Below are 13,918 nucleotides of genomic sequence, written 5' to 3'. Positions count from 1 at the left end.
GGATTATGAAACATTATGCTGCGAGGTGCAAACAGCATAGAGTTTATTGCTCATCTTCTGCATGGATACAAGTAATTTTCTAATATTTCTTTTTTATACAGGTGCAAGTTTAAGCTCACATAACAGTGTGACGCTACACACACCGATAAACGCAAACGATGGAAATGAAAGGCTAAACGCGGGAGCTTTGAGTGGCGAATTTAATCAGACGATACCTTAAAATTAAAGTTAATAAAATAATAGTGTGTTACGTACAACAGATTGCACCAGTCGGCGATAAAGAGATACACTCCTGCTTGTCGGGCAGGTTAGGAGAAGTGAGACTGCACTTCCAGATCGGCTCCTGGTACGAGTAACAGTGGGTCTCCTCACGTCTAACATTAATCTTGAGGCTTCAGACTATGAGTAATTAATACACAGTAATGTAGTGAGAGAGACTTAACTGGAAGCAGTGTGTACACTGGACACGGATTTGACTGGTTATAAAACTCAGCTCAATCCGTAAACAATTTGGTATTAATTAGTTGGAAGTTGCTAAATCATTTAGAGCAACCTATGTCTGCATGTATTTGCACAGCTTTTTTTTTGCATTTTCTTTTTATTTAAATTAGATAAATTAAAGGTTCTGTTATCTGCCTATGAACAATATTCCACACTGTACAAAGCACCATCTCAGGATTCTCAAATTTTCCAGAGGCTAAATATTCAAAATGTTATGTGCACACAAAAAAGGTTCTGCCTGCTTTGTGTGTATGCAGACGTTAAGAACAGTCCACGGCCATAGGGAGACAGGCAGCTTCAAAGGATTAAACACAAATTTACAGAGGAAATAAAGAATAAATACAGTTTCTAAAAAATCCATTTATGCAGAATGTGAAGGGGTGCTGCCAAGGTCCATGCCATTAAATCTTAACCTCAGCCCCCCCGACTCCAAGGACATTTAACAGGAAGACGTGAATCTGCTCCCTCTCTTAAAGGGGCAGGGTCACAGGTCAGACTATACAATGGCAACTCCGTATTCGTGTAAGACACCTTTCAGTGGGAAGAATATATATATATATTTTTTTTTTTTGTCAGCTTTAAGTGTTTAAAATAATGGAAAAAAAATCACCTGAGAACATGGCGCAATTGGTGTGATACCCTTGTGTAGAGAACAGCAAGAACAAGCCATATACAAAATATATATTTATACATACGTACTCAAAATTACAGGTATATGTTTCCAATGCAGTATGGTTGGAGCAAAATGTGGTACGTCATTTGAAATTACTAAGACAAAAGCACCTCCCACCTCCGAGTTTGTAAAGTGCGCTTTAGTTTCCTGTCTTGACGCAGACGTTGTCGCTTTAAAACACTGGAACCTTCCTCTCTTCTGTGACCATCGGCACGTCTTGGCTGCTTAGTATTGCACACTTGTTTCTTCCCAAACAGATGTCGGTTTTCAGGATCGAATTGTGTGGCTTGGCAGTGCACTGCTGGATCAGTGGTATCTACTGAGAAAAGCCCTCTCTCTCATATCCCTGCTCGTCGGGGCCAGTCAAGGGGATCCGCCCAAGAAACTTCATCTATACGGCAACTCTGCTTAATCGGGACTGAGCTGTTAATGAAGCTGAGGGGTGTTCTGGCACCAGGGGGCAGTGTGGGAAGACAGCGGTGTTTTAATCTCTCAGATCAGGGCTTTCGGGGTCATCCCACCAGGAATCCATGAACTTCATTCAAGCTTAACCATTTCACAAAATAAGTCTATAATTTAAACATTAATACTCTGAGCATTCAATTAAAAAAAAAAAAAAAAAAAAAAGGAAATTTCACGAATAAGTTTTAGATTCTGGAAGAATTGGCATGGAAGTGAGTTGTTTGTGTGTGTTTTAATTTAAATGTACTGAAAAATAAGTGAAGCGATTATTTATGAAGCTAACAGCTGGCTGACCAATTCTACACATACCTGGGAGGGAAGTGTTAGAGGTGGGGGTAAACGGCCTCAGCGGGACGTGTGCATACAGGACGCATTACACACCAAGCCGAGGTCTGAAGATTGCACCCCGAACCCAGAACCACCTCGCCACGAGGAACCTATTTCCCAGCAGACCTGGCCAGTAAGGGGACTCTCCTAGTAAAGGGAATCTCTTACTAGTAGTCTTGTGCTGTCACCCCCTACCCTATCACGCTACTTTGCTTTTGTTAATGTGAAAACACGAGACAGAACAGTGTTTTCAATATAAGCGGACCCAAAGAAAGCCAATTACCAGCCTTCTGTGCTGGATACTTGACAAGGAAGTCGATGAGTCTTTAGCAGCTGAAAACAGAAACGACAGAAGAGAGGAAAGGCAGGGCAGATGGGAGGCGGGGCAGAGTTTACAGGGGCGGGGCAGAGTGTACGGGGGCGGGGTTTTCACCGCACGGTCGCTGGCCCCCGCCTGCTGGTCCTCACTGAGCTTTTGTGCCATCATTACTGAGAGAATGGGACTGTGTGCCCTGCCGTGCCCCACCCTCTCTGACGGTCACTCCACTGCGAAGCCGCACGTCTCCTCAATAGCTGTCAGCAGCTTGTCGTACAGCCGGTCGTAGTGCTCATACGGCGGGATGTCGATCCGGTTAAAGCTGGGGGGGTGGGAGGGGACATACGCGAGTCAACATGCAATTTCATTCGATCTCATTTCGTGTTTGTCCCCCAGAGCTCGTGCTCCGGAAACAATGGCCCGCATACAGGCCTCTGAGGCAGGCCTTCTGCCCAGTGTGTCGTGGGGCTTGGCGGGAGACTTACCAGGTGTGGGCTTTGGGCAGGTTGTTAGTGCTGGCGTCGATCTGGTGGATGGTGAAGAGTCGCGGCCCAGCCGCTCCTGTGAGCCAAAGGCAGACACTGAGTCAGCAGGACTACCCCCCCAGAGGCGGCACACACACACACACACTCACACACACACATACACACAGTCCATGTATGCATATCATTGTGGGGACTGTCCATGCATTTCTATGGGCATAACCCTAATCCCAACAATGACAACCTAACCCCTAACCAGCCTTAACCTTAGCCATAAGTAACCAAACACTTTTGGCATTTCTAGGGTTTTGACTGCATTAACAGATTTTTATTAAAACTAAGTTTACCTAAGTCGGGACCAAAAAAATGTCCCCACAAGGTAAAAAGTTACAGGTTTTTATCACATTGTGGGAAACAATAATATGATTGATACAAAAATCATAAAATGATACAATAAATACAAAAATGCACGTGCACACACACAGCACGTACTGCGTCCAGGGCTACTGCAGCGGGTATTTTTACAACTGCAGGCATTTTCAGCACACGATATGTTTTCATTTCAGTCTGGAGTCGCAGCCTTTGAATGCGACTTTCAGTGGCCTCTGGTTCGGACCTGTGTGGAGCCACAGGAGCCGCCTGGCGACGGCTTGCACTTCAGCTCGGGACGTCCCGTCTGGCGGGAATCGACCCAAAAGCATCAGAGAGGCCGAAAGCCACGGGGCTTAGAGGGGATGGAGGCAGAGCCGAGCGACTCGCGGGTGATACCTTGCAAGGCCTTGAAGCCCTGCAGTGGGACGCGGGAGGAGCCGGTGACGAACTGCAGGAGCCGAGCCCGTCGCTCCTCGTCGTACGACTCCACGGCGCGCCAGAACCACTTGACGATGTTGCTGTCAGGGGTGCAGTGTTTCAGCCTGGTGTTGGCCTTCCAGTCGTTGATGTCGATCTTGCCCAGGCCGCAGATGATAAGCTGGAGGTGGGCAGGGGTCAGGTGAGAGAAGGTGGGGGTGGTGAGGGTGATTTCCGTACGACGACACCCCCACGAACGGATGAGCTTCGGGGACATGACCGCACCAATACCTCCAGCTCTTTCTCGTCGAAAGACTTGAGGAGGTGCTGTGGGATGACCTCGTTGAAACCCTTCTGGAGGGCTAGGAACTGGGCCTCTATGCCGTGCAGGAATCTCCAGTTGACGTACAGCCTGTACCGGGTCGTGTTCAGGTCAGTGACATCAAAGACTAGGTTACGGCAGGAAATGTAGTCGACCAAGTCAGGTCATGCACCAAGATCAAGTATACAAGATCAGCAGTGCTCCCAAGAGAGGAAGCTCATCTAGCTCTTTGCAACATGATGTTAAAAATCTGTCCAACCTAAGAAAAGCCAGAACCCATTTCCCGTGGGTGCGTTCCACTCACCTGACGTACTCCCTCTTGGTGTCCTCGGTGACGGGGACACTCTTGCCATTTGGCTTGAGCTCGTGCTGGATGATTTCCCCGTAGGCGTTGTGCTCCACGCAGAAGGTGTGGTCCAGCACACCAGTGATGTCATTATCCCTGAGGGGAAGGAAAGAGGGGAGGTGTCAGAAAATCACACGTGTAGATGGGAAGCATGGAACAAGCGAGCAGGGAAAAAATGAACCTCAGCACTACTTTAAGTCTACAAGACCTAAACATAGACAGCCAATGGCCTTTGGAGGGCAGAGTTAGGGGCTCAGCATGCGGTTCTCCTTACAATTTCCAGGTTTCATCATCTATCATGTGAACATGATACAATAAACTTAGTCCTTCTGACCAAATTGTCAAACATAAGCACAGCAGTCAATGATATATAAAGAAAAAAGCAAAAAAGAAAAAAAAACACCAGCATACATAGACACTCAGCATATACATGTGCAAGAGATACATGGGAGACAGAAACTCGTATAACGTGATGGGTGATATGCGATTAGCTTCTGCTGAGGAGCCTAACAACCTACATTGGCAGCCTATGCCCTGCTAACAGCCTACAATAACAGGTTACGCTATGCTAACAGCCTATGCTATGCTAACAGCCTACAATAACAGGTTACGCTATGCTAACAGCCTGTGCTATGCTAACAGCCTACAATAACAGGTTACGCTATGCTAACAGCCTATGCTATGCTAACAGCCCAGACTTACAAGATCCAAACCAAGCTTTTGTGGAGGTCTGGGTCCACGGACTCCATGTCATCCAGGGTGATGGGCTTGCCCAGCAGCTGTTTATAGAAGGGCAATGTGAAGCCCCCGTCGATGTAGTGGCCATGGAATACGGCCATTCCCATGATCCGGCCCACAAAGTGGAAATAAGACAAGTGTTCCTGTAAGGGCAGAGGTCAGATGTCAGCATTGCTCAACTGAGACGGTTCTAGGCACCAACACCGCAGCCTTATGTCCTGACAGCAAAGACTCATCAGTAACCAAAGTCCATGTCAGACATGAAAAGTCACATGAAGTTGCAAGAAACATCTCAAGTGTATCTCTGTGGCCTCAGGGACAGCCGCGGGCCAACGGCTCCTGTCCGCACCACGGCCACACTCACCGGATTGACCGCAGAGTCGGGGTTGATCTGCAGCGTGTAGATGTCATCACGGGAGTACTGGAAGAGCCCGTAGTAAGGGTTCAGCATCTCGTGGGACAGTAGGTACAGCCACTCCCTATAGACAGACAGACAGAATCATTTCTACAGCAGGGACACGAGGGGAAAAAACATCTCCATTATGCTGCCCATAAACATCATTCACCCCTTCCCGTGAAAAGGATCATTTTCAAGAGTCAGAAGCCTTTAGTAAAAATCCACACCTGAGAAAATATATGGTATTCATCAACACAGCAACTATTTTCCTATTAAGCCATGAACTGACACTCTAGTCCAAATCAAACGTTTTCGCAGAAGTCAGTCTGTTGTAATACTATAGTATGGCCACAAGGGGAAGATTTTCTCTGTACTTTTAATTTCACACGTCCTGCTGTCCCAGCTGAACCCAGTGTACCCCCTTCCCCCCCAATTTTCCAGCCCGTACCTGGCCACCCCGCCGTAATCAAGACCTTCCTCCCCTCTGAACTTCACCATCAGTCGCTTCCACAAATCCTTCGGCCTCATCTTCATCACCTGCCGGTACGACTCCTGTGGAAAGCATTTGTAGGGGGGGGGAGCGGGTCAGCATTTCACATTGAAATGCGTCTCTGAAATCAGCCTTCCTGTCACAAGACGGATCCCGGGAAAAACAGGGAAAAACTACCGGAATGTACCAGCATGATCTCAGCCCAAAGGAGCCATGTCTCTCTTCAGCATGCGAGGGGACACAGGCTGGGGGGAGTAATTTCCAGTTGACTTCCAACAGGGAGCGATGTTTTGGGCTGCAGTCTCATTAAGGCACTGACTGCACCAGTGTGAAGGCCAGCAGGCTACCAGGAGTCAAAGGAAAAACCCGCACCAGCCTTAATACTTGCAAAAGTCGTCAAATTGGAGTTGTATTGTCGAGGTGCAGCAGCTGCTGACTGAAACGCCTGTGTTTTTCGATACTGCCCCAGACGTGTGGCCTCGAGGTCTGTCTGTGCGTTACCTCTCATAAACAAAGCTTTATTAAAAAAAACAAACATGCTCGCGTGCACACACACACACACAGACACACACACACAGACAGACCCACATTCGCCACTCCTCGAGCAGTCATAGGCTGGCGATGAAGTAATATTTTTTATAGCTGAGCTTGTCCTGTGAAGTTATGAAGTTATGTCTGGCCAGGACTCCCCACCTCCCCCCTTCCCCGCTGAAATCACTGGACAGGAATGTCTTCCCTCAGAAGAGCAGATGACTGGGAGCGAGCCCCCCCGCCCCCTCCCGCTTTATTCACACGTTCAAACGCCGCATTCCTGCTATTGTTTCCCCGCCATTGCCATCTGAATGCCCAGACGATGAACCCCAGCGCCCCAGCTAATAAACCACTTCCCCAAATTCCACCTTTTTAAAAAGCCTTACAGCAACAACCCCCACCCAACCAAAAGTCAGACAGACTGCTTCTGCACAAACACCAGCCGAATTCACGTCGAGGAGCCAGCAGCCAGAACGGCGATGCGTGCATGCAGGTCTGAGAGCGCGTGTGAGCGAGCACGTATGTAAGCACTGCGTTTATGCGGTTAATATGTAGACTGGAGGGATCTGGGTCGAATGTCTCGATGGCGGTGAATGGAGAAGCTTGCGGTCGGTGGTGGAGGGGGGGGCGCGGCTAACCCCAGGCTCACCTCGAAGATCTCCTCGCGAGACACCTCGATGCGGCAGTGGCCCGTCTGCGGCTGCTGGTGGCACAGCTCCTGCCGCAGCACCTTCAGCTTCTGCACCAGGTCACGCTTGTACTTGGGCACTGTCAGGCACTCTGCCTCCTCGGGCAGCTGGGCGGGCGACACCAGCACTTGTGGGGGGGGCTGCGGCTCCTTCAGCTGGTTCTGTCGGCTGGACCGGGGGGGGGGGGGGGTAGGGGGGGCAGCAGAGCGAGAACGTCAGGGAGCACGTCTGGCAGGAACATCTGGACTTTTCTCCAAACTATTCCAGCACAATTCCAAAAGAACTCAGGTTCCAGCAGAAGAGCTGTGGGGGGAGGGGCTGGTGCCTCGAGAAAGGTGGGGGGGGGGGGGGGGGGGGTGGGCGTGATGCTGGCGCAAGCGGGAGACAGACAAATGTCGACAGCCCTCCCCCCCTCTCCACAGTTTAAAGCTGTAATGGCGGCCGTCTCTCCCACCCCCCTCCCTCAGTGTCTGGGAGGTCTGCTTTAAAAAAGCGAACACCCCATAAAGCTTGTGAAGCACAGGCTTCCGCAAGAGGAGAACTACCCCCCACCCCCCACCCCCCACGGTGACCTGGGCTCCTTTGCTGATGCGGAACGTGCGGTGCCCGCGGCCCAATCCCAGGCGTTATTTTTGGATTTCCAAAACTTTACTGGCACGGCTGTATAATTAAGCCCGCTGGTATTTATTTTATTGGCAGCTGCCAGGACGCTGGCCTCCGTGTGACACGGCCGGGCCCCTGGCTTTCAGACCGCCTCGGGACGGAGAGCAGGGAGGGCGCCGCATAACACGACGCAGCCGGTTGCTCTTGGCTGAAAACCGTATAATGAAGCATAATTTCAAAGCCAGAGACGCACGCTGTTATTAAACTTACATCGAGGCATTGCCGCTGACATTCAGTACTTCCACGTATTTCAGTTTTATTTAGAAATATGGCACGAAAAAATGTGTGCGGCGTTCCAGCGACAGCTACGGGCATTAGAACTGCGAATAAATATCGCGACTGGATTCTTCCAAACAAATGGGCAATTTTATTGGAGATAGGAGGGGGCGCCGGGTTCGAAAGCTCGTGAACGCCAGGGGAATGTGAACTGCTGAACCGATACAGGGCCGCACCGCTCAGCAGCACAAAACTCCCCGTGACCCTGGTGAAGGCGCTTGGGGGGGGGGGGGGGGCGAAATGTGCTGCCAGGAGGCGTGAAAAGGCCCTTTATGGAAGCAGTGCTCGCCTCTGGCACCTAGGTGGGGGGGGTGGGGGGGGGGTGGGAGTCAAGGCGGGGGCTCACATGAGTTTTTTTTTCTTTAAAGGGAAATCTACGAGCAGGTGGAATCCTTCGGGCATGAGGGTATAAAATCAGTTACTTCGAAGGGTTTTTGGGAAAAGATCAGGAACTTCAGCATTCCTCTGGTCCAGCTTGGTGCCCCCCCCCCCTCCCCACTTTTGGGTCATGTGGGGCGTTCCACTCGCACATCAAGCGAGATTTACATCGGCCCCTCAATTAACGGACTTCAGCTCCAGATAAACATGTTAGAGAGATTTATTTTGGTCCCTACTCAGCCAAAAAGCCTTACCAAAAAGCCACACTTTCATATATATTTCCACTTAATTACACATAGATTTAAATGGCCGCACACCTTTTACTATCATAGGGAAGTTATGGGGTCAGTCACAGAATAGGAATCATGAATCTCCCGGAAATATCAGCACTGTTGTTCTAGGGGGAATTAAGACTAGATGGAGGATCTGAGATCTGGAAAGACCACGCCTGTCCCAGGCTGGTGTCGCGTCAAACACGTTACGCTCCTCATGTTTGCACAGCACAGAGCTGGGCTGCTCTAAGCAGAATGCAATGTGTGGGTACATTTGCTAAAGTCATAAAAGCGTTTTCACTGATTTTCACATTAAACATTGAGTTGCACAAGCTAGGACAGCCCCATCTGAGCACGGAGCGGCCGGGATTTTCCACAACGAGCGCGGCGCCCAGTCCTCAGCCTCGGTGACAGACAGCAGGTAAACCGCTCTCCTCCTTCTGGGGGTTACTTGATAAATAAAAAAGAGCTGATGATGTGGGGGGGGGGGGGGGGGGAGATTGTGAAAAAGGCAGAAGGAAAGGCTGTTAATCCTGAACTGTATTGCTCAAGAAGACCAGAGCAGAGCGCCCCTTGGGGGGCAATGCGCCGCGCAGTCTCCATCCTGCTGCCGGCCTTCCTCTGGTTCTGGCCTGCTCTCCTGCCTTCGCGCTCTCAGAGGGGTCTTTCTGGCAGGCAGGCCGTTTGCACACAGCCATTTGTCCTGACATCCCCCCGGGGAGCGGCGTGGTCGCATCTCCAAACAGCCGAGGGGGTCAGAACAGCGGCCAAGCGACGGCGAAAGGGGCTGCTTCCAGACGCACGCGGCGTGGCGGGGGGGGGGGCGAGCGGCAAAGAGACCCGACCTGCACGGGGGCTACAATCCGGAGGAGCTGCAAAGGGCGCGGGGCATGGGAGAGGCCCACGGCGGGGGAAAGGGCAGCGTGCAGAGCAGGCCGGCTGGCCGACAGTCGCCATGACCCTGAGACAGGCAGACCGCAAGGGAAAAAAAAAAGGAAGAGAGAAAAGAACGGAAAGAGGAAGCAGGGGTGCGTCAGCGTGGGGAGCGCGGAGAGGGTGGTACGGAGCCGGGGGAGACAGGAGGGCCCCTGTCTGGCTGCGCTAAGTGACCACATCCTGCCGTCCCTGAGCCGCGAGCCGCCGCGAGCCGGTGCGCCCTGCCCAGACTCCGCGCCGGCCCTGCGGGATCCTCCGATCCCTTCATTTCCTGTAGACCAGACTTGGCGGGAAGGGAGGGCCGGCCAAGCAGGAAGAGCGGCACCCAAACACACAGGACAGCGAGCAGTGAGGCAGGCCCCTCGCCGCACCTCTGCCCGTAAATCAAAGGCCCCCCAAACCCTCCCACCCACCACCTACGGCTTGTCCTGTCTGGTATGCGCCGCCCCCCTCCCCCCACCCGGCACCAGGACTCCCCAGCACCTAAACTCAAACAATGACTGGGGAGCTGGGAGACACGTCACTTTAGGCTTCGACTCGGACAGGAACTCGTGGCATTTCCACACTCTGAGGTCGGCTTTGTGTCGGGACACGCAGAGGCACGGGCTGCGAACCCGGAACAAGCCGCTACTGCACTGGGTACTTAGAGCGTCTATTTAAGCGAAAAACACACTCACTCACACACACGCACGCACACACACACACACACACACACACACACACACACAAACTCTCACACACACACACACACACACACACACACACAACGTAATGCCAGTTCATCACATGTAAGGGGATATCACGCACACAGGATACCCATCAGGCACAAATACATACCCCACAGGATAGGGGGGGGAGGCATTTATCGGGATTTTTGCGGGGTGAGGGTGTTGGCCGAAATTTCTGAAATCCTTGCCGTAATAAGAGACAGATGTCTTGAGCACCCGCCAGCGCGGCTTCTATTATCTTTCCCGGCTCAGGTGTCTGGATCGGGCTGCCAGGCATTTGCGGAGGCAGCAGCGTCCTGTTCAGGACAGCTGATCAGGAACTACCCCATCTGGGGGGGCTGGCTGACAAGGCACCTCTGAAATACAACCCACCCCAAACACAGAGACCCCCTGGTCCCCCTTCCCCACGTCTCCTCAACTCCAGACATCAATACTCCAAAACCATCTGGATTTACCACAGATGTTTATATTACTGTTGTCAGTCTATAATCAACGTTTATTGGCTTTATGTGAGAACCATAAACAATCAAACAATGTACACCTCCCCCACCCCCAAACCCCCCCCACGCACAGAAATAGAAATGCCAATAGAAATGAAGGGCAAAGAGGAATCCGAAGTGTGGCGTAAGCATGGTGTAAACATGGAAAGTTTGGAAGATCCAGGTCCCTGCTCAGGCCTTACATAAGGTTACCGTCTGGCATGATGCTCAAACATTGTCAATATTTAGACTTAAATTGTTTTTATGGGGGGGGGGGGGGCAGGGCTAAATAAAATCTAGTTGTTTTATTATTGTATCTGTACTGAGCTGTTTCAGTGCCTTTGGTGTCCTTGAAGTTGAGGACCTCAATTCCTTCGTAGAGGAACTCACTTCCTGACGGGCCGACACAAGGGGTCAACGGCGTCTCTGACCCGCACAGTCGCATAAATGCAGGAAGGAGCGACGGCGGGTCAGAAACACCACTGCTGTCATCTTCTGCTTATGGTCAAATTCACAGAAACACATGCATCCAGCCCACTGAACAAGAAACTCTCCCGGCGGTGCATTGGTGTGTGTATATGGGAGTGTGCACCTGTGTGTGTGTGTGTCCTATGATAGACTGCACCCCCCCCCCCATCCAGCAAGCCCCCCTGCTTATATGCTTCCTGTGAGAGGCTCAAGGGACGAGGTAAGTGGCTAGGAAATATAATAGGAACAGGAATAAGTATCTGTACTGCTGAGTGTCAATAAAAATCATCAGCAGCAGCCGTAAGTGTTTTCCTAATTATGCATCATTTCCTAATTATAACCAACCGGCCAATAAGAATTAAGTAGCAGATAATGGACACGCTAAGGGGGGGTCTCCCTGCCTGCCTGCCTGCGAAGGAGCAGCTCACCTGATGTTACTGTTCTGGCCCTCGATGCCGGAACGGGAGCCGTTGGGACTGGGGCTGCTGAGAAGCAGGGAAGAGGGAGAGAAAGGTAAGCGGACCCCCGCCTCAGCAGTGGCTAAATCCCCCCATGTGGGTGAACCCCCCCCCCCCCCAGGAGCACTGGCGGCCAGCTTACTTGAGCACCAGGTGCAGGTTGGCAGAGAGCCGGGGGTCGGTGAACTGCGTGGTGCGGTTGTTGTGGTCCACAAAGTAGACGCGGCCCGTTGCTGTGTTGCGGATCTCCCAGCCCTGGGGCAGCGGGCCCAGTTCCTCGCAGTTCACGTTGCTGAGGTCCCTGAGGTGTGGAGGACGGGTCAGGACGTGCAAACAAACACACCGGCGCCCAACAGATTCGAGCCCCCAGTAACTCACAGGCCCCAGTCAGCCCAGTCAGACTCTCCTCGCCCAGTGACAGGATACAGACCACTAGGCTGGCATACATGATGCTTGTGATGAAGACCCTGAGGGGCCCACAGCCACTAACCCCCCCCCCCCCCACCAGGGCCCGAAGCGCCCCCCCCTCCCTTTTTACATGTTCATCTGGACACAGATATAGCAGCTGGGGAAGGTCTGCTACAGCCTTCATGTTGGTGTCAGGTCTGCTCTCACACCAGGAGGACGGGGGTCCTTACCTGGGCACGCGGGGGTCATGCCACGTGCTCACACCCGTCTGCGTGTGCAGGAAGTACACCTGGCCCTGCTGTGTCGTTCTTTGCTCTGTCGGGCAACAAGACCATTCGTTTAATGTGTCGGAAGGTCGTGGCTGTGAGGAGGGCTCTCTACCTGTGTGCTGCTGGGGGGGGGGGGGGCTTTCCTTCCCAAGACTCCCCTGAGGACACCTCACTAGGGGGTGCCATGGGCAATTTATAAGCTGAAGGGCCTAATCACTAATTGCACAGGGCAACAATCTCCATGTCCATGTCCATGTCTCAGGGCTTGTGCTACAACCAAAGATGCATTTAGGCTTTTTGTGTAGGAGACGTGCAGCGGGCTCCAGCTGGCGCTCAGCCCCCCCCCCCGCCGCCGCCGGGACGAGCTCTCAGCACCCCGCTTCGCTCCAGCAGCGTAAATGATAGGTCTCTACCTGAGCACCAGCAGGGGGCGACCCACCAGGCTGTCCGTGGCTGCGTTTGGTGACCGACACAGTAAATCAGAATTACAAATCAGCCGCCCAAACGTGCCCCCTCCCCCCCATAACACATTCAGATCCTCTGGCCCAGGACACACTTTTATAATTTTTGCCTTCAATAGAGGACCCAACCCCCCCCCAGCAGAGCTGCATCACCCACAGAATCTGCTCACCGTAACCCTCAGGCAGGTCCGGCGGGCTGTGCAGGTGCGTCCGGCTCATGTAGTTGCGGTGCCGTTGGGATCGCACACGGCGCTCCTGGGCCCGCTGGTCGCCGACCTGCCCCGACGTGGCCCCGTTGGTGCCCACTACAGGTGTGTTCTCATCCACCAGGCAGCTGTGAGGCCTGCCAGGGCTGGAGTACTCTGACGCAGGCCTGCAGGATTGGGCGCAGGGGGGTGAGGAGAAGGCAGCACGCCCACAGTACCTCCTGGCACATCACTGAGATTCACACAGCACGGCGCCACCACGTGGTGGAAAAAAAAACGCTAAATGGAAGTCAGTGACATTTGTTCAGCAGATTTGGTCCAAGCATAACAAAGAGGGAAAAAAAATACTCTTTGAAAACAAGTTCGCAAATGCGTGCAAAAGAGCACAGCCATGGGTGTGAGGCAAGCACAGAGGAGTAAGTGTGTGTGTGTGTGTGTCCACCATGACAGCCTGACTTCCAGACCCCAGGCGACAGGAAAGCTACTGATAAGAACACCGGGGGGGGGGGGGTGCTGACGCCGCCGTTATCTCCATCCCCCCCTCCCACCCCGTCCCATGCTCCCTGTAATCAGACGTGCCGATACGCCTCTTGGGGGAGCCTCATTTCCGGCTCACACACAAAATGCGACAACTGTTTGCACGGCGCTGTCTGTCATCATGGGAGGCAGTTGAGGTTTGATCAGTAAACAGGCTGCGAGCTCAGGGGGCTGCAGTGGGACTGAAGTCATCAAGGCCAGGGGTCCGACCCCCGAGGGTCATGTGACGGAAAGCGTGTGATGGGGGTGAGATGGGGGTGTGACGGGGGTGAAACATGGCTTCGACATGTTTGGTGCCGCGGCAACGTGTGACGCA

General features: G+C 52.5%; 1 protein-coding gene across 1 annotated transcript in view; it reads right to left on the bottom strand.

The window, feature by feature from the left end:
• Positions 1-3: 3 nt before the first annotated feature.
• LOC111848147 (E3 ubiquitin-protein ligase SMURF2) overlaps positions 4-13,918 on the bottom strand; it is a 43,496-nt gene continuing 29,581 nt past the window's right edge. Inside the window, exons 8-20 of the mRNA XM_072712174.1 lie at positions 13,030-13,232; positions 12,360-12,444; positions 11,864-12,022; positions 11,692-11,748; positions 7,024-7,231; positions 5,802-5,905; positions 5,321-5,435; positions 4,921-5,099; positions 4,177-4,314; positions 3,842-3,962; positions 3,530-3,731; positions 2,765-2,840; positions 4-2,601 (exon numbers count right to left, since the gene is read on the bottom strand). Of these exons, the coding sequence (XP_072568275.1) occupies positions 2,502-2,601; positions 2,765-2,840; positions 3,530-3,731; positions 3,842-3,962; positions 4,177-4,314; positions 4,921-5,099; positions 5,321-5,435; positions 5,802-5,905; positions 7,024-7,231; positions 11,692-11,748; positions 11,864-12,022; positions 12,360-12,444; positions 13,030-13,232 (1,747 nt within the window). The 3' untranslated portion in view covers positions 4-2,501. The remainder of the gene's footprint in view (positions 2,602-2,764; positions 2,841-3,529; positions 3,732-3,841; positions 3,963-4,176; positions 4,315-4,920; positions 5,100-5,320; positions 5,436-5,801; positions 5,906-7,023; positions 7,232-11,691; positions 11,749-11,863; positions 12,023-12,359; positions 12,445-13,029; positions 13,233-13,918) is intronic.

Source organism: Paramormyrops kingsleyae, chromosome 5, assembly GCF_048594095.1.
Source record: "Paramormyrops kingsleyae isolate MSU_618 chromosome 5, PKINGS_0.4, whole genome shotgun sequence".
NCBI lineage: Eukaryota > Metazoa > Chordata > Actinopteri > Osteoglossiformes > Mormyridae > Paramormyrops > Paramormyrops kingsleyae.
Note: the sequence above shows the minus strand (reverse complement) of the source record. Positions and strands in the feature narration are given on the sequence as shown.